The sequence below is a fragment of the Apis florea genome, unplaced genomic scaffold, assembly GCF_048593485.1.
Source record: "Apis florea isolate Af1SG1 unplaced genomic scaffold, ASM4859348v1 contig_2272_pilon, whole genome shotgun sequence".
Classification (NCBI taxonomy): Eukaryota; Metazoa; Arthropoda; class Insecta; order Hymenoptera; family Apidae; genus Apis; species Apis florea.
Genome location: NW_028256549.1, coordinates 2,396,793 through 2,416,725, shown reverse-complemented (window position 1 = coordinate 2,416,725; position 19,933 = coordinate 2,396,793). Strand labels below are relative to the sequence as shown.

The 19,933-nt window shown below is 40.9% G+C and overlaps 1 protein-coding gene across 9 annotated transcripts in view; it reads left to right on the top strand.

Annotated features, from left to right (window-relative positions):
- tws (protein phosphatase 2 regulatory subunit tws) overlaps positions 1–19,933 on the top strand; it is a 30,565-nt gene that overhangs the window by 3,232 nt on the left and 7,400 nt on the right. For 7 of the 9 annotated variants that reach the window (XM_086902396.1, XM_086902397.1, XM_086902401.1 and 4 more), the window contains exons 2-3: positions 15,890–16,208; positions 19,860–19,925. In XM_086902396.1, coding sequence (XP_086758522.1) covers positions 16,124–16,208; positions 19,860–19,925 — 151 coding nt within the window. In that variant the 5' untranslated portion in view covers positions 15,890–16,123. Of the gene's footprint in view, positions 1–15,889; positions 16,209–18,627; positions 19,297–19,859; positions 19,926–19,933 lie in introns of those variants that run through there. The other 2 variants (XM_012489470.3, XM_012489467.3) reach the window with 2 other exon arrangements.

Here is a 19,933-nt window from a genome sequence, read left to right as displayed (position 1 = left end):
AGAAATCCCAACTCTAATTTTCCTCGTGGCATTTTCAATTTCTTCGATGTAAAAAAAAAAAAAAATCGCATAACAGCGTTTTAATCGATCTTTAATACCAATCAAGATGGGTTTCAGGAATTAAAGAGGAGAATCGATATTTTTTTTTTTTCTTTCGAGAATTTTCCACGCACACTGCGCTGAAAATTAGAACAAAAATTACTTACAACGCAATTTCCAATATAATCCATTTACGGAGAAATTTTGCACGCGTTTTGCACGTAGATCCCTGGTTAACGCAGTTTTCGACTGCTTCGTTATCCGTTTGATTTTTATACACGCTCGACACGTATAGTTCTCTGCTTTCCGAAGTGTACCAAAGTTGGAATGGCTGTGAGCCAACTTGCCTTTTTTTTCTTCGAGCTGTAATTTTGTCTGTCGATGCACTCCGAGATCCCAATTTCGTGCATATAAACAGGGGATGGAGTCGTCTCGAATCCACCCCGAATGATTTTTTCCTTTTTCCAAAGGAATTCTCTCGCCGGATCTTGCCGATTCTTCGGTTCGCTGTCCTCGGTGACACGTCGATGGGAAAACGTCGATGACGTGGAACGAGGTTGGTGGAAGCAATGGTTGGAATTTCGCGATTCGTGCAAATATCCAAGCTCTCGTTACCTCTCGAATTATTCGCTAATCGCTACTTAGAATTCGTTCGAAATAGGTTCTCCATTCAACCGGCGACTAAATGGGTCGACACGTGGGAAGTTGGAAAATAGGAATCGCTTTCTATGAACGTTACGCGCGCGCGCATACACACATACAGCGAGCCCCGTTTTCTAACTTCTCGCGAGTTTCTCGTGTAAATATTCTACGCTTCCTCGTCGAGGCTGCTAATCTCCTTTAACGCGCGTATTCACTTAACTTACGAACAGGTATTATTCTTGCACGTATTTACGGACTGTCCGTAAGTTTAATCGATGAGACAAACGAAACAATTTTTACGTACTGAATCATCACCTGGCTGCCACATCGGTTGCGCGCATCGATTACACATTGTTTCTAGACGGTTATCGATTAAAACCATATATCCAGGTGATGGCAACCCGGGGCGATCATCACCTGTTCGAAAATTACCAACTGAAACTACTCGCCGCAGCGGAAAAGTAAATTGAATTCTCGTTAACTTTGCACCTTTGAACTTTTATAAATTTACACTCCCGGATTCTAACGGATTACGATGTTAATAGAATTCGATCTCGGCCGACACCGATAACAACTTTCCTCTCCCTCAGGAGAAGAAATAGAAATCTTCCATTATCGAGGGCTCTCGTCTCCTTATCCTTCTCTTCTTCCTCCTCTTCCTCCTCCCTACTTTTTCTTTTTTATTTTATTTCAGCGACATCACGATTTTCACCATCTCGCGCTCGCTATCAATTTATCGCACCTGAGCGTGGCTCGTTAAATTTTCACCCTTATACGCAACCCGTCTAACTCCTCATCGCATGACACACCATTCCGATCAGCAATCGTTCTAATCGCTCTATCGATCGTATCCTCGTACGAAATTAGCCCTCTCTCGATGCGGTCGAGTGAGAGAAAGAGAAAGGGTTGAAACAACGAAAGCATCGACTCGAACGGGGGTGGATTATTACGCGATGATAAAAATTGCAATTACGCTAATTGGCTTCGGAATAGAGAGTAAGTAGAGAGAGAGAGAAAGATGCTGTTTTCCGAATACAACTGTTCTCAGAGTGTACAGTCGGTCGCGAAAGTTTCTTCCACTCCTTCGATAATAAAAGTTTCAAAAATCTACTAGAATCATTTTGTTTCTAACTTTGTTCTTTAAAATGTATCTTTGCATTATTGGAAAACTTTCAATAATCCTCAAGGATTGAATTATTTCACCCGAGGATGCACAATCGAGACTGCGTTACCACATTCACAGTCTCGTTGAAATAAGAATCATTCCTTTCCAACAAGATCGATCGTGGTTGCAAGAGTAATGAAAATGGAGAGGAAGGGGCGTGTTGTCCCTTTTCTTTTGTTTATTTGTCCATTGACGAATGAACGCGAGTGGATGCGCTCCAGGAAAGAGCGTAAGGAATACTCGCGAAGTCGGCCTTTCACCTTGAAACAACGCGAAGCCCGAAATAACCCAACATCCTCTATTTTCGGCCAATTCTCTTCCCTCCTCGAGCACACTCCGATGCATCCCTCGACCGGCGTGCATGCACTTACGTGACACCCGTGTATATACATAGATAGCGGACAGCCGATAAATAAACGGTGCTTAGCCGATAATCGATACGCAAATCGGTCCGGTTCTTACTCGCGTTCCCATGGAAAAAACGGCACGGGACACGAGTCTTAACGAGGGTTATCTCGCCACCTCGTGTCCGATCTTATCGCTCGCGTGACGACGTTTTTACATTCGAAGGAAATCGGGAATTTCGGAATAGTGACGCTGTAATTCGTAACAATTTCAGAGAGAAATAATACTTATAATTTATTATTGTTATCCTAATAAATCGGTACCTTCGTTTGTATTAAGTTTGTGATCGTGATTAATTTTTACGGGGGAAAAGAAAAGTGAAAAAGTGAACAAATATTATGGTTAATCGTTCTGTTCAATAACCTTGGAATATATATTTATTTGAATAACTCATGAATAATAACTCATGAATAATAACTCAAAAATTGTAGAAAAAAAATTGTAGATCTCTCTCTCTCTCTCTCTCTCTCTCTCTTACTCTTCGATCGATTCAAACTCTTTTAAATAAATTTCACTTTTCTTTCAGTTTCTGGAATTCGAAGAGTTTAGAGAGAAAGTCGCGATAAAATGGAAATTCCATTTGAATGGGATAAATATCTTTCCATTTGCGTAAACCTCGCTTTCTTCAAACAAAACGGGGCGAACTTTCCTTCAAAAGTAAATAGATTTCACGCGTATTTATATTTTTCGAGGCGTATCGACCGGAATAATTATTTTCGGTACAATTAAGATAGGTAACGAAGAAGAAGAAGAAGAAGAAGAAGAAAAAGATGAAGAAAAACTTAAGCCTAGGTCTTCATCGACTGGCGGCGGGATAGTAATTATTATGGCAAAAACGAGGGGAGCCGGGAGGGGGGGGGGATTGAACAATGCGTGCGCCACCGGCATAATTTCCGTGATAAGAGCATTCGCTCACAATGAAACGAATTTACGGATCGTTGAAACTCGCGAAATTTTCACGTTATTTTTCTCTCCTTTCGCGGGCGCAACGCTCCTTGGCGCCAACAAGCCTTTGATCCACGAGACGAGAAATAACGAGAGAAATAATTTCGCGAAAGTAATATCGATACGATCGAAATGAAAACTCTACTCTATCCTTCTCTTTTTCCCCCGTTCCTCTCCTCCTTTATTCTATTATTATGAAGAAAGAAAACATCATAAACATATTCGTTCGTCACTTATCGGTTCCATGAGCAGAGAACACAGGTCGATACGATCTTGTTTCAATTCGAGACACGCAAAAATCAGCCAGTTTTTTTCCCCCCCTTTGCATTGGCCAAGGACTTTTTGAGGCAAGGACGTTCCACTTGAAAAAAAAAAAGAGAATGAGAAGAGAACGAACGTACACTGCTCGAGAAAAGAGAGAGAGAGATTAATAACAAGCGGTATTAAATGCTTGGGACGATCAAAATTATTCCCAATTTTCTTAAATTAACAATCGCGTGTAACAAGAGTGAGACAATTTTTCTATTTTTACACCGTGTCTCATAATGAATCGATGCAATTTCTAACGATCTAAAAATATATACCGCGCCTACCAAATTCGCGGGATCGTTTTAGAAAAGCGGTCTTTCATCATCGCTCATTAACTCTCTCGCGCCAAAAATATGTTGATACGATCGTGCTTCTCCCGGAAGTAAGTATAATTTATGTACGAAATTCGAGGAAAGATTCTTTTCGCTTCGTTTCGCGAGTCAAGGATCATCGATCCATTTCTGAGGGGGAAGAGCGAGGAGTGTAGAATGAGCGTATAGAGACAGAGAGAAAGAGAGAGAGAGAGAGATTCGCTAGCCTCGGAGGGGAAAAAAGAAGGGAGAGAAACGAGGTATTTGGCGTAAAAGCCTTCGTTTGTAAATTGTAACGACGAATGTGGGCAACGACGTTTTTCCCCTCGTTTTTTTGCGATAGCTTGATACAAACAGTCGCATCTAAACGTACATGTGCAGAACATCGCTTTGTCTCCTCTTTTGTACGATTCTCGTGTTCGCAACGTACCCGATTGTTTACGATCCCAGCGCCTTCTTGGGACGCGGATACATCACGAGTTAGTTAGTTCTATCGCGTTCCCGGATCGAATGTATATCGTTTACGAATTACGAATTATTTCCTCGTCGATTGGCCAAGTAACTTCGTTTGTTTCGTAAAAGTTTTGTAAAAATTTTGTAAAAGAATCGTTATTGTTTTCTCGAAGTGGATATCTCTGAAGGAAAAATTATTTATTCGAGCCAGCGAGAGCGAAAGTTCTCGTCGAACAGTTCTTCCAGTGCTTTGGGAAAAGTATACTCTTGAAAGTTTGTATCTACATCCCTGAAACGGAAAGAAGAGTTCAATCGATGCTTAGATTATTTTCTCGATGATATCAAGGATAATGGTTGTTAGATCAAATCAATGTACTTCGAGCACATAATAGAGAGAAGGGAACAAGGGAAGGATGCGCGTGCCGACGAAAAAAAAGGAAGGCAAACGTTTCGGTACTTGTCATGCGATATGATGCATTGTAATAAGAATAAAAAAAAAAAAAAAGAAAGAAAAACCACGCCAGCTCATCGACCAAATAACATTTTTATTTCGTTTTTAAAATTTCAACGAAATTTGTGCATCTTCTTCGTGTGCCGTTTCCTCTCGATTCCTGTTTCGCATGCATTTTGCAAACTATACGCAAATATACGGTGTGCATTCGCGATACGATTATCGTAATTCACCGCACGGAGTACAAAGTTTTCAATTCACCGGTGGCCGACAAATGCCTCCTAAACAATTTAACACTGCCATCCTCTCAAGATAGACCAAGAAGTCTTGGGAAGACCTTGGTACCAATTGCTTCGTACAAATTCCAATTGTGCTACTTCTAAATCTACCTATTGCCGGCCTTGCGATCGTTCCTCGAAGTCTTCATTAACCGTAACCCTAGAATCATAGCACGTGCTCTCTATTGCCAACTGCAGGAAACGGATAGGACACACAGTGTTTCGAGCCCGCCACACACACTCTCTCTCTCTCGTCCTCGCCTCGTGAGACGCGTTTACCTTACGTTTAAGGCCACGTGTTTTTAATTTCGAGCTTTGATAATCTAAACACGATCTACCGTTTTCATTGCACGCGCATGGCTGCCACGCCGTTGCGCAATCGGGGTGCAAATGAGCCGCTCAAATGGCGGTAAATACGGGCTTAAACCTGGACAGAGAAAGAGAGAGAGAGAGAGAGAGACTCTCTGTTTACCATGATAAACCAATTTGTTGATAAACCGTGCGCGCGTTATTTCGTAACAAGTTTCTAAATATGTATGTAAGTACACGAGCAGTTGATTTTTTTAATCGATGACTTTGCTTAACCCGTGCTAGAAACCTATTTACGATTATAATACGAAAACTATGAACGAATCGCAGGAACATCATCAGGGTTGGAAACGAAGTGTTGCACGAGTAGTGAAATTGACATAGATTCGCGGCGTGACGTTGTTTCTCCTCCAATGAAAATATTTATCGTGCGACGCTTGTCTCCCTCTCGTATACACACCCTGTCCGATACACAAAATACGTATCCCGCTTGTCGATCGATTTCGGAAGCTCCTTCGGTGGCGAATCGAAAGTTGGCTGTAATTAGAAAACGTGAGAAGCCTTACGAGAAAGGCGTTCTCGTGGCCGGAGATGATGAGACGACTCACTGCCGCGTCGAGAAAAAAAGGAAGGAAGAAAACAAAAAAAAATGCCGCGATTATTTTCGTCACGATTCTCGCTACGCAGTATGCCCGTCGTCTATCAAATCCAAATCGAATTCCTCGCGTATCCGCACGAATTCATCGCTCTCCTTGACCCACTGATCGTGCCACCGCTCGATCTCGATCATATAAAGCAGCCGGCTTTCAGAGCTGGGTTTTACCCTCTCGTCGAACGCACTTTCCGCGGAGAAGCCGATGCATTACCTCAAAGGCGACCCGGTTACAAAAGCTCGACGGCAGTATCGAGGAGCCAACGATCCCGGAGATATTACTATGGAAACGACACGATAGTCGATAGAAGGTGACAGCGTTCCGGAGAGAGATGCGCCTGCTTACCACCGCGTTTACGTGTAATTTAATATTCCGATCAATTATACCGCATCGATTTCCTTTTCCACGCAAATCAAACCCGTTTTGGAATAAACGGGCATATAAGATCGCGTATACTTCAATCGTGAATCAACGATAATCGATAGATTTGTGAAAAGTAAATATTAAAGGTCGATAGCGTGTCCAGAGTGAAAAGAAATTGTAAATTAATTTGAAATCGTAAATTAATTTGAATAATTTGGAATAATCGAAGTTGTTTGTTACGTATGTATATTTAAGATACGATTCGCGCGGCATCAATTAATCGTTCATAAAAAAAATCACGCGTCACGAGCGTGAACGTTTTTCTTCGCAGCTCGATCAACGTGTGTTTGCGCTGATTTCGCGCTTATTAATTCACGAACTGTTTCGCCGTAAGTAAACTTCATTATTTCGTCCAGATAGATAGATGGATGGATGGATAGATAGACAAACAGTTTCGAGAAAGATAGCCGGCCGAGAGTTAGTTGGTTTAACGGCGGTTAATATTTAACGTGTACATGTTGGATTTGATTTAGCGCGCAAGTGGCGTCTAATTGAGCAATTGCGCAATTTACGTTGCCTTTTAGCGCAATCATTGAAAGCCAGTTTCAACCGCTTATCAAAGATGAACAGGAACGGGACAAATCGACGACACGAGCAAGCAAGACGAACGAGCGATTCTTTCTTTGCGAGCGCGATGCATCTACCCGTTTAAACCGTTTCACCGGCTTTAGACGAGCACTTTAGACGAGGAAAGGCTTCGTCACACCGGCCGCCCATTCTTACACGCCGATCTGGATTGGCGCGAAACCAAATCGTTTTTCTTTTTTACCGAAAAATCCAAGTAAGAAAAGCACGTCGTAGAAAAATAAAATGAAATAAAATAAAAAAATTTCGAGCGGACGAAACCGGAGTGAATGGACTGTGGGCTTATTGCACGATCCCCGGCGCTTGTTCAATATACGTGGAAAAATTGAAGTGTGTCTTTCTCTCCCTCCCTCGTTTAACGCATCGCCATTGTAGTCGTCGTTGAGCTATTCTATTATTCAGAGTTGGGATGAAACGGTCCGCGAGAACGGAAACAAAAAGGCTTGTATATAAAAATTTAAATTAAACCCGGTAGATTCTTTGCAAAAATCGGATTTATCAAAGCGAAGATAAACGAAGGGGTTCTTTTATTCCCGAGTCGTCGAGCCCAATTTTCCAAACTGGAAAATTCTGTATGAAAAAATTCCCCATTGTTCCTTTTTTTTTTTCTTCTCCTTTTTTCTTCCTTTATCGTTGTTATTCTTATGAAATGGGCCAGCAATCGGCTCAACGACGATTAAGCGTCGAAGAGAGGATGGAAGACGCGACGACGAGATAATAATTGCACGTGCATCAACGTGGCGCGAGCCACGTTGCGTTTCTTTGGCACGCGGTTTCGCGAGTCAATAAAGCCACGACCTATTGATCCGAAAGGTCCTCCTCTTGTCTCCGTCTCTCTTTCTTTCTATCAGAGCTGTTGGTTCTATCGAAGGCGAGTTGGCTGAAGATAGACACAGACTTCAGACTTGGGGTGGCCGCTAGAAATCCGTGGAAAGCTGGCAAAAGTTATATCAATCCTTATAACCGTCTCCTTCTTCTCGACCTTGGTCGTCGAGCATGCTGCACGCTAATCACCTTGGCAACGCCAAAAATGACCAGATGTTCCAACCCCCCTCCTTTTAGTCTTACTTACGATCCACCTGTTATTTCGCCATATTTCATAACCGACGTTTCCCCATCCTGTTCGCGAGCAGTTGCAGAGACGGCTTGATATTTCTCGAGACGAGATTAGGATCGGTAATCCTTTGTTGCGCTCCGCTTGTTTGGCAACGCATTGAAGTTATCTTCGTTTCCGCGTTAATGTACCGGGTGGGCAGATGGAAAATGCAATTCTGGAACAAAAATTGAATATTAATATCCATATTTGCGAACGAAATTTCATTGAAATAACTGATTCTGATTGGACTCAGAAAGCATGGCAGGTTGTGAAGGAATTAGATCAGACTTATTACGTGAACATCCTCATTACACGAACACGTTTTTTTTTTTTTTTTTTTTTTTTACTTTAGCAAATTACTTTAGCAAATTAAATTGTCAATAACTCGGTAAACAAGCCAAGTCGGCCGACACTTTTTTTCTTACGTCAATTCCCACGCTCGTTTTAATCTCGAAGAATCATCGTTTAGATTTTCCAACTACCTTGTTCGAACGTCTTTTCACGACTCTCTCGCGAATTCCACACAGCCATGTATCACTTTCTTATTGTTCTCTCGCAAGAAACGATATCGTTTCGTCGATCTTTGAGCGGCACAAGTGACAGTGAAACAGGTAGGCTATGGGGAATGTTACGTTTGAATTTTAAAACGTAAGATATCTCGAAGCGTTCGGGTCAACGAACCGGAAATTGCCGAGGCTTAAGAAAGATCGTGAACGGGTTTACAAAGGTGTTCACGGGACGTGAAACGTTTCCTCGAGATTCAAAGAGATACTTCCCTTAAAGAAGAATGAAATAACGTTATCGAATTCTCGGCCCACACCTTTTTCTTAACTTCTCTTCGATTCAAACGACGATTAAACCTGTTCGGAAGACACAACAAGTTTTAAACGCTAAACTAATTTCTACATCGTGAGAGAACTTGGCACGGATTAAATTTTTTGCGTTTCGATGCGCATTCGATCTGATCGCGTCTTTCAGAATTCTCGTTGAAATAAAAATGGATACAACGATCAATTGATATTATAAATTCCTGGACCTGGTCGATAGAAGCGCGTGGGCGTCGGTTTTCGATTGTGAAATAATTTATAGATTATCACAAGATTTATTACAAATTTCTCCCTTGAATAATTCCGGAACGAACGATTCGTGATGATTTTTATCGGTTTAAAATTATCGGATTTACGATTTATCACACCTGTCCAGAAACTTGTGTAACGTTGCAAGCACAGTCATCGCCGAAATCGTCTAACCGTGGCAAATTTCTGGCCTTTCGAGGCAGTTAACGGGCCGATGATCACGAAAATGCCTCGATGCTCTGCATTGCTCCACCTATAAACGTGCCTCCTCCGCTTTTCTAAAACATTATCCCCAATACGGTGCGCGTGATTAACGCGGGAAACGTTGGAAATTATTGCCTCCTTTCTTCTTTGTGTACCGGAATAATAAATAAATATTCGGTCATTTTTATTTCTATTTAAAGAGTCATCGATCGAGTCCCCTCCGCACGGCCTTTCGTACTTTTTCGAAAATTTTTTTTTCTTTTTTTCTTTCTTTTTTTTTTTTTTTTTTTTACCTCGCTAATTTAATGCACATCGTACGATGCGAGTTGTGTACCTGCGTACACTACTTGTGAAGTATCTGGGTCAGAAGCGTGCGCGGTAATTGGCAGCAGACTAATTCTCTCACAATTAGTTCGTTGACAGTGTGAAAGAGTGTCTGGTATAAAGTAATACTTATACGTACAACTTCACTTTACTTTGCTCGTTACCTTAAAAGTTTCATCAACTTTTCTACTTCTATTGTATCAAATTACAGAGCAACTTAAGACCATTACCGCACACATATGAGATATATAGCGTGCGGCACAAATAGCGTGGATTATACTATAGTGTATCTCTTACTATACAAGAGATCGCTATCCCAGAGAAACATATCCTTCGACTAATATCTACATTGTATGTATATTAAAATTACATATATGAATTCGCTTAACCGGCAGCCTTGAGTACGCACAATTTTCCATCCATAGTATAATTCCCTATACAGTTTCGTCGAGTCAACGTACAATTTTAAACGATTCTTAACGAGATCAAATAATGCACGAGTTCACTTGTACTCTTCTTAAGCACGATTAAACTAAACTCTATTCTCAAAATATTTAGATTGTTTCAAATTGTACGCAAAGAAGAGGCAAACAACACAACGGTTGTTCAACGGTTATCGAGAGAAGAGATATTGGACGATTCGGCCCAATTACGGAGGATGAATTATCGAAATAGTGAACGTGCCATTGGAAGATCGTGCCGAGAAAACTATGCGATATATATATATATATACGTCCAAATCCAAATATCGTTATTTGGGACCAAGCCTTCTCGTCCCCTTCTCCTTCGATCGTCCAAGTGGACACGGATATGAAAATTTTCGAAACTGTTATCACCGAATATTTATACCCACGGTTACAGAAACGGTGCAGACGATACTCGAGCACAGTGGTGGAAGACCTACCACTCGAATTATCTAGGCCACCGGCTTGTAGAGCAACTGGCAGCAGAGTCGAGCCTCTTACTTCGCTGACAGCGCTGAAGCTCATCCCTCTGTGTGTATATAAAGGCTAGCTATAACCACTTACAAGCGTCAGCCGAAAAATAAAAGCCACCTACACAAACACGTTTCGCCCGTTTCCCGCGACCATCTCTCGAACCCCACGACTATTCTTCGGCTCGGCATTTTTTTTTCTTCTTTCTTTTTTTCTTTCTTTTGCCACGACACCAACTCAGGAATCAGGTTATGCACTCGAAGACGGACCTCGTTCTCTCGTGCTTATTAATCGGCAAACTCTCTGATCGAATTTGTAATATATCGTAAATTATAGATAGACGGTAAAAAAACCATCGTTTACTTTTCGTAATTCGTAATTCTATACAGAGTGTTAATGCGTTCGCGCGACACGTTTGGACACTGGAGGCCGAAAACGAAGATAAAAGTTGGATGTAGAGGAGAGAATATCGGTTCAGGCTTATTTATTGAGTTGTAAGCAATTTAAGTAAGTTTGCGTTAGACGAAGCGAGAAGGAGATGGGCGATGGAGATAGAACTCCATCTCCTTTTATCTCGTTTCGTCTAAAGCGAACCTCGCTTGCCACGGTTAACTAACGCTGCGGATTTTTATGCAAAATCAAATTTTTACAGAATTTATTTCTTAAACTTCGTAACGCACGTATAATATATTTCGTGCGATCCCGCGAGTTTTCGTACATTCAAAATTTGCGTTAATGCACAATGCGTCCAACGGTCTATCTATAACTTAATAAATAACCTTCAGTTGACATTTTTGCGTTCGTTTCGGCCTTTAAACACCGAACCCTCCAAAGATATTTTCCCACGAAAATATTAACATCCTCTGGAAGAGCGAGATATTTTACATACGTCGTATCTTCGTTCGAGAAATTATTAAAGGTGATACATTCGTTCGAAATGACGATACGTCGCTTTGCATTTTTTCAATTTCTCACCAATTCGATAACTCTTCTCATCTCGTTATCAATTTTTCGTCGCGTTACCATGGGAAAAAACGACGAAGCTTGATTCCACTGCGCGGAAATATGTTTAATATCCGCGCCGATTCCGAAGTTCGAAATGATTATGACTCTCGTATCACGCTTTCACGTAAAAGCACCGATAAATACTGGTTTCTCATCGGGTTCGATGTAACAACATTTGCGTAAGAACGTTATATTGCTACTATGTCTGCAACACGATTAAATCCGATAAAAAGAACGGGCAAGCCTAATTTCTAAACGTGGCACGCTTGTTGACGCATCAAGTGGCAAGAATCCAAGAAGAAGCTCATTATTAAGAAAGAAAAGTCGGATTAAAATTTTTGCTTATTAGATTGAAACCATTCTCGATATTCGCAGAATTAATTTCGAATTAATTACCATTTTGAAGACCAGAGAATCAACTTGGCGTTGCTTTTTACCCTTGTCATTGATAATGAACAACATCTTCGCCCCGAATTGTGGCCTAACCGCCAACTTCCTTATTATATATATATACACATATATAATCACACGTGTACGCTGAAAGCCTACAAAAACTGACACTTTCGTAGTACGGATTCATCGGGATGGCCTACTGGTACACTTTTATGATCCCTTTAACATTGAGCGTTGACCCACTATTCCAGAAGGACGTTCGTGTCTGTTGGCCTCGGGGTCCCTTCTGCATCCGCGTTATTTTTTAATATGTGCATGTTTTCTCCACGAATGCAACGTGACCATTGCATTCTGCTCACGATTCGCATCGATATTAAACGTCCCTTGGAAAATGAAACATTACACCTCGTGTCGTACCCTCTGAAGAAAAAGGGAAGACGAGAAGATATCTTTTTTTTTTTCTTTTATCACCGATAATGATAATTTCAAGTGGAAGCAAAAAATTCGACCAATCGAGCTCGGATTCACGGAGTCTAGTCGTTTGGTGAAGAGGAATCGCAATAGGCTTTGCTTTCTCAGCCAGCCCCCTTCGAAGGACGCGAGCAATGATACGGAGGAGTCCGATAAGAATAATGAAATGGGTTAACCTCGTTGATACAGGCACACGACGATTTCCTCGGAATCGAAGACAACGCAATGACGATGGCGGTGGTATTGTCCCGTAATGGGGACTCGTGGCGGTAGGGGTAATCGTTGATAATGTTGGTAAAGTTCACACGAGCATACCGATTAACACGAGGCGTCGATCAGGTCGGGTCAACGTTTAAACGATAGCTTACCCCTCGACGCAGTGTAATAATTAAAGGTGGCAGGCGAAAGGTTAAACTCTTCACACGCGCGATTATCGATCGTGTCTGCTTTCCAGTTGTGAAAAAGAGGAATTCGTTTTTTGTCATGCTCGAGTGACCGGTCGCAGACTGTTCGAAACTGTGTTTAGCCGATCTTTGATTTTTTCTCGAAAAAAAAAAAAAGGAAAAGGAAAGAGAGAAAGAAAAGCGATGGAGCAGAAATCGAATCGCAGCCGTTCCCAATGGACGGAAATTATTAAATTATCAAATGTCGAGAATCGTTGTGCTCGAATAATTGAGAAATATGTTGGCGAAATGAAAAGGTCAGCCCTCGTACAAATGATTTTCGACGATGACAAAAGACAAAATGCAGGGAAAACTTTTATAGCACTTCTCTTTCTCATCTGTCGTGCTTGTCCGTCATTATTATCATCGTCCTCTTTGTCAAAGATTTTTTTTAATCAAGAGTGGAAAGAACGTGGCTTAAAGCTTAAGTTAAACGGAAATGTTCGTAGAATTTCGTTGTTTCGTAGGAATTGTATCGTCATTTTGTCATCGTGCTGTCATAGCTATCGCATTATAATACCGTGATATTATTGTTCGATAAAGCAATACGGGGAAATTAAATTCGTATCACGCGCGGAAAAATATGGAAGAATCATGGAATTTTTTTCAATGCAATGCGAATAATAAATTTAATTAAACGAATTTCATTCTCCTCACAATTTTTCCTTCGTAGAAACCTTCCTTTTTAATCCATTCGAATTTATGCTAGAAGAATTAAATAGCCAACTCTCTCCTTTCGTTCTTTATGGATTTCAAAGCGATACAGAAAATACTATTCCCTAATTTTACAAGCCAGACCACCGTGTCGTTGTTTCACATTTCATTTCTCTATATCGTGATAAAATCGTGATCTCGAATAAAATTAAATAAAATTTTCCCGCGAAAAAGTTCTCACAAAAGAGTATTTCTTCCTTGAAATATTATTATATGAGCAATAATACAATCTTGGATCAAAGTTTATCCATGAAACACGAGTGTTCGAATGTTGAAATTTTCTCAGACATATTATCTGTTATCGAGGATAACAACAACAATCCTAGCCGAAGTCAGTGATGCTGCGTGGTATGGAGTTTGCACGCAAAAGGAATGAATTTCGAGCTTAAGAACCGGTCGGAAAATTCTCTGGCTAGACGCCAGGGACCTTCTGCCACTGGCGTGCACAGTTCGCCAGTTTAACAAACTACCACCCGTCTGCAGCCACCCTTCTTGCTCGTCCTCGCAAATCCATAGTCGGGCAACGATTTTTCCGGCTATGTTGGAATAAAAAAAAAAAAAAAAAAACAGTCGACGCGTGTTCGAGGAAAAGACGCTTTTTCTTAAATGACGATCTTCATTTTTCTTTTCTGTTGCGAAATAACTACGTGTATATATATTTATCTGATAAGGCTAAGGCTTTAGTTTCCAATCATTCGTTCGAACAATAATTGTCTCGATTTCTAAAACATTCTAGAAAACTAACGGGAAGATCGTTTAGTGTGAGAATTTGATCCTCCCTTGTAGATTAGCTCGATGACCTTAAATGCGTTTAAATTGCAAGATTAACCGGTAGTAGCGATTAGCGGTAAAGATTTAACCTTGCTCCATTCCTGAAGGTACATTAATTCCGTCGCGCTCGTTCCAGTACACGGTGCTATATCTCTGGATTAACCGCGTTTTCATCGCGCTTTTCGCTCCTCGGCTTATGTTTATCGGTTTAAATAGTCAAGTGTCAAAGTTGAGGAGACCTAGGAAAGAAATAGCAGAAATCTTCGAGAGGAAGCATTGGGAGAAAAAAGTGTTTTTCGAGCGTTGCAGATGCAACTGGTAGCAGCAGCCTCGTTAACGAAGAATCGGTTGGTGAAAAACAAAGGTATTACCTTCGGGTTTGCACACACACGTCATCATCCCGAATTAAAAGTTTTATCGTACAAATGCAAATGCTGCGATGGTTCAAAGCACGATAAATACGTACAACTATTACATATATATATATATACATATACAGTACAGGTACAACCAGTTTCGTATGATATAATCCGATTAAGTCGCAGTTCACGCGAAATATGCGTAGCATTTTGCGTCACGCAAAACATTACCTTGCGTTTCTCTTATTATTATCAACGCAATCTTCTCTATGATTACTCCTCGAAGATCCGCGCGAATTGCTTGCGATTTCAATTTCCAGGCGATTCGAATCGGTTCCAGCGATGATCGCTCGCGTCCATTTCGTCGAATTAATAGCCCGCGTGACGTGGAAAGCCGATAGAAACTGGCACGATCGCCACGCGAAGGTTAACAAGCGCATCGTTTATCCGACGCGCTGCCCTCGATTCTGCCAATGTTGCGTCTTCGCGTCTCCCCCTCCCTCTGATTTGCGTTTCAATGCTTCTTCGTTCCAAGTTGAACGCGCCTGTTTACGCGAATTCTTTGCATTATCCATCCACACGCCTACGCACTTGCGATGTCAATGTCGCGCAAGCAAGCGGATTTTATTAAGTTGTGCGCGACGATGATCAATAAGAGACGAAGAGTCGTAGAGGAATTAAGAAGGAATTGCTCGGGAGAGGAGAAGCGCGTTTCAACCCTCGCGCACTCGCCTCCGCGCATCCCTTCCCCGGGGGGATCGCTCAAATGAGTTTAGTACCACGTTCGACTACCTGTTGCCCGTTCTTTTCTTCCTTTTCTTCCACCGATAACGCATTCGCACGCGTTCAAACACCGTTACGCGTACCAGCCGCGCGTATTCCATCAATTCGAGCTCCCTCGATTCGAGAATCGTCATTTTCCCATCCCTCCTTGAGCTGCTTAAATTGTCGGGATAGATCAGGTGATAGATACTCGCTCCTCCGAAGAGGAGGGGAATTTTAGGAGCCGTGTACGGAAGAAATTCGGTATTCTCGATCGAGTAATAATAATAACAATAACAACAACAATGGAAAATTGTTAGAAGGAGAAAGTAATCGCTCGTGTACGACCGCTTGTTCTATTGTTTCAGTGAGAGAGATCGATGCAAAGTGGATGTTGAGGTGAAAGAGTAGCGAGGTGTGGTTAACAGGTGGAAAAGAGTCGAAGTTCGCGAGATAGCACCACGCGTCACGCAGGGGTGGTGGGTCTATGGGGGGCTCCGCCCCAGCGGCCCCCCGGCGCCAGTCCAAACGGAAACTGCCGGAACGGTGCTATCCTGGCAAGGTCCAAGACCGCCCCGCTTCCGGTACCACCGTCAAAACGGATGAAGAGCCCCTCCAACATCATGAGGCAGTCTAGCCTCACCAAGCTTGGCTCCATGATCAATACCGCCGTGAACAAGAGAGTCGGTGAGTTTTTTTTTTTTTTATTTCTCGTTTCCCTTTCGTCCCGCAGCCTCTCGCCTCCCCCTTCCACTTCTCTTCTTCCTTTTTCGCTCGTTTCCCGCCCGAAAAAACTCTAATATTCGACGACCGAATTTTTCCTCCGTGAAAGTCGAAGAATGTTGGGAATTGTAAAAAGAGGAGAGGGAGGGGAGGGGGAAGATATAATACAACAATATAACTAATTCCGTAAGGAATAAAGTTTTTTTTTCTTTTTCTTTTTTCTCCAAATCTGCGGACAGATGTATTCTTCGCGACAGAGGAATTAAATTCGTGCGATTATTCGAAATGTTATTCGATCATCGAGTAGTCATTCGCGTATGTACACGCGAGTGTATTTATACGAACCGATTCGAGCATCGTTTACATTTAGCGGTCAGTTGGTAAACCCAACGAGGCCCGATGTCACCTGGCAATAACAGTATGCCGGCGTGATCGTAACGGATATCGTTCAAGAATATATCGTTCGAGAGAGAGGAGTCAGTGAGGAGGATGAGTGCGCGAAGTCGTATCAGGCTGAAACGATTCTATCACGAGTCGCAGCATGATCAGGATGAGACGTCAAGACACAGTGCGATCTGCAACGGTTATCTTTGTGAGTAGAGACAAAAATTCTCTAATGGGCGTACGTAGAGCTACGAAACTGGCGTGCGGAATCGGATCTGACTGTTGGTGCTGAATGTTTCCTTTCGCAAAAGTAAGAAAAAAAGAAAAGAAAAGAAAGAAGAAAGAGCGCATAAAGCTTTAAACTTGTATACAGCTAGCTAGCCACACAAACGGTTCGATCGATTTTCCATGGACGTGGAAAAAATTCGAAGCATGTGAGTTTAAAGGTGAACTCGCTATAGGAGAAATGTGAGCAACCGATATACATACCGAATACAAGTGAATCTTTAGCGCATTCGAGCGTGAACTATCGAACTCGTAAATTTCGTTAAAAATATTATTGTAAAATCTTCGTGATGTCTATACTTTTTTTTTTTTATCGATCTCGAAAACGCTTGCATTCGTGGCAAATACTCGCGTCCGAGTGAACGTTGCAGCAGTTCTACATATTTATTAGAATTCGTTACAAACTGATTAACATCCTCCCTCTAACACGTTCGACAACGAGAGTTTCGTGTATCGTACGAGCTCATGCACTTTCGTACCAGTTCGAGACAGCCGTTTCATTCGCAAATGTTCCTGTGTTTGTCTTCTTTTGTTTGTTTAATATATTCGAGTCTCGAGTTAATTGTTCAAATCAAGAGATAATATATAAAAATCGATTTACTTGATTACTAGAGTAAATAAAAGAAAAAAAAATGATTGTTGTCTTCGATACGTTGTCTACGATTGTTAATCGTATTTTGAATCCCTGAAAATAAAAATTCATCGTACATAACTTGTTTTGCGGCGGGAGGGCAAGTAGATTGTGATTCGAATTTAAATTTTTTTCACTTTAGGAGTACCGGTTCGAAACTACGCCTAAAGTTTCCTTTAGCTTGAATCTGAACGAACTCAATTTCTGAGTTTGAATTTATGAATTTGTGAGCAAAGTTGAAAACACGATATTTTATGCAAGTTTACACAAGTATACAATGTGAAAATATTGTTATGTGCTTTTAATTATGGGATATTATTTTCTTCGATCAAGTAATTAATTTTAAACAAACGAGAATATGCTAGTTAATGTCAATATTAATACTCTTAATTTGAAATGATGTTGATGTTCTACTGTAGAGGAAAAATTGTATTAATATTCAACACAGGCCGGATGTTAAGACCTTATCAAGAATGTATCGACGAGATCTCTGTTAAAGTACATCATAATTAATTCTGTACTTTTCAATTTAAAATATGCGACATGTTTCAAACTTAAAGTACAAACTTAAAAGTAAATCGTCGTCGTTATTTTTACTGAAATCAGCAAAAAACAGCAAAAAAATCTTTATATCTATATCGAAACTTTGCTAAAAATGGACCGATTGATACCAGATTTTCGTACAACCAGAAATTTTACACGTTTATCCAGAGATTTACCTATGTTTTCCTCTTTAGAAGAGCTACATGAGAAGCTGTCAGAACTTTTAGGTAATTTTTTCTTAATTAATATCACTACACATTAATATCACACATAATAATTTTATATTAACTAATCTTCATTTAATATCGATAATTTGAAATATATTTGAAATGAATATATATTTTATATATATATATACATATATATAGAATTGTTTTATTTTCAATTTAAAATTTAAACTTAAATTTTAATCGTTTTTTCGAAAAAGAATAATTTTCGAAAAGTTTCAGAATTTGAATTTTACGCGGTATAGATGGCAGCATATGAACTATCACGTTCGGTAATTTTCGTTATATTTCGCGTAAAGTCGGTTTTCGCAATCAAGATGGCGATTACCGTCGAAGTAGCGAAACCTGACTGTGGTGTGACGTCACGCCATAGTAGTGTTGTGCGGTTATGCGTTCGTGAGTTCCGCCATTGAAAGTTGGTGATTGCGTTCATATTAGTAGTGAGCTAGATAGACGAATATGTGACAGGATAAAAGATAAGGCAAAGTGTGGTAAACAATCGTGAAGGTTTCCTGATTCCTGGTCGCCGGCGTGGCGCGCCGCGCGCGCGTATCTCTGGTCGAGTAGGCGGTATTGGACCTCGCACCGAGAGTAAGCTCGCGTGCGAACCTCTCTGGTTGCGTAGTGTCTTGTATGCGAGATGGCCGGTAAGTAAGCGTCGTGAGCGACGGTTTACTCTGCGTGGTCGCTGTATATTTCTACCACACGTCGTGAACCGAACAGTGCGTCGCTCCTGCTGGCCGCCTCGCCGCGCCGCGGCAACCTGAACCTTGACCCAGATACTATCACGGGTTCACGGGTATATCCGCAACGCTCGCAGTGCACGCAAGTTCTTCTTCGTCAATTCCGCATCCTCAAATATAATCACCCGTATCCACTCTCTGGATTATTACCGTGCGCGGGGCCAAATGCGCCCGTCGCCGGCGACGGCGGCGGCGGTGGCGACGGCCTAGAAGCACGATGGATTGCGCCGAAACTTCAAGTAGGATTACTTTTACCTTTTTTCCCTGAATTTTGTTTAATATTCTTTTTCCTCATTCTCTTTATCTATGTATTTCATTTTGACTCTTTTCATAAATTCCTCTTCCTTTTCCTTTTCATACTATTATTTCACATTTCTCTATGATTACCTTATCACGTTTCATGTCCAATATTAAATATACTTTTTACATTTTTTCCTGGTTTTTATCGTTATCCTTATCGATTCGTTCCATTTCTTGCTTTTATTCGATCGTGCGTATCGTGCATTTCAATAAATGGGAAAAAATCGTGTGTAATTTCCAAATAAATTTGTATGTATCTTTTTTTAACATTATACATCTACTACCTTTTATACTTAAGATACTCAAGATAATTCAAACGATAAATATTATGAAATCTTAATCTATTTTCAATACAATATTGTATGAGCAATATGAAACTTAATTGCATTATTTTTCATATTGTATATAAATTTTCATAACTTTATTATATATCTGTTTTAAATGAGAATAATATCAAGAAAATCTTATATTTAATAATTCATCTATTTTATCATTGTTTTAGGCAATGGTGACATACAATGGTGTTTCTCTCAGGTGAAAGGAACATTAGAAGACGATGTCACTGAAGGTAAGTTC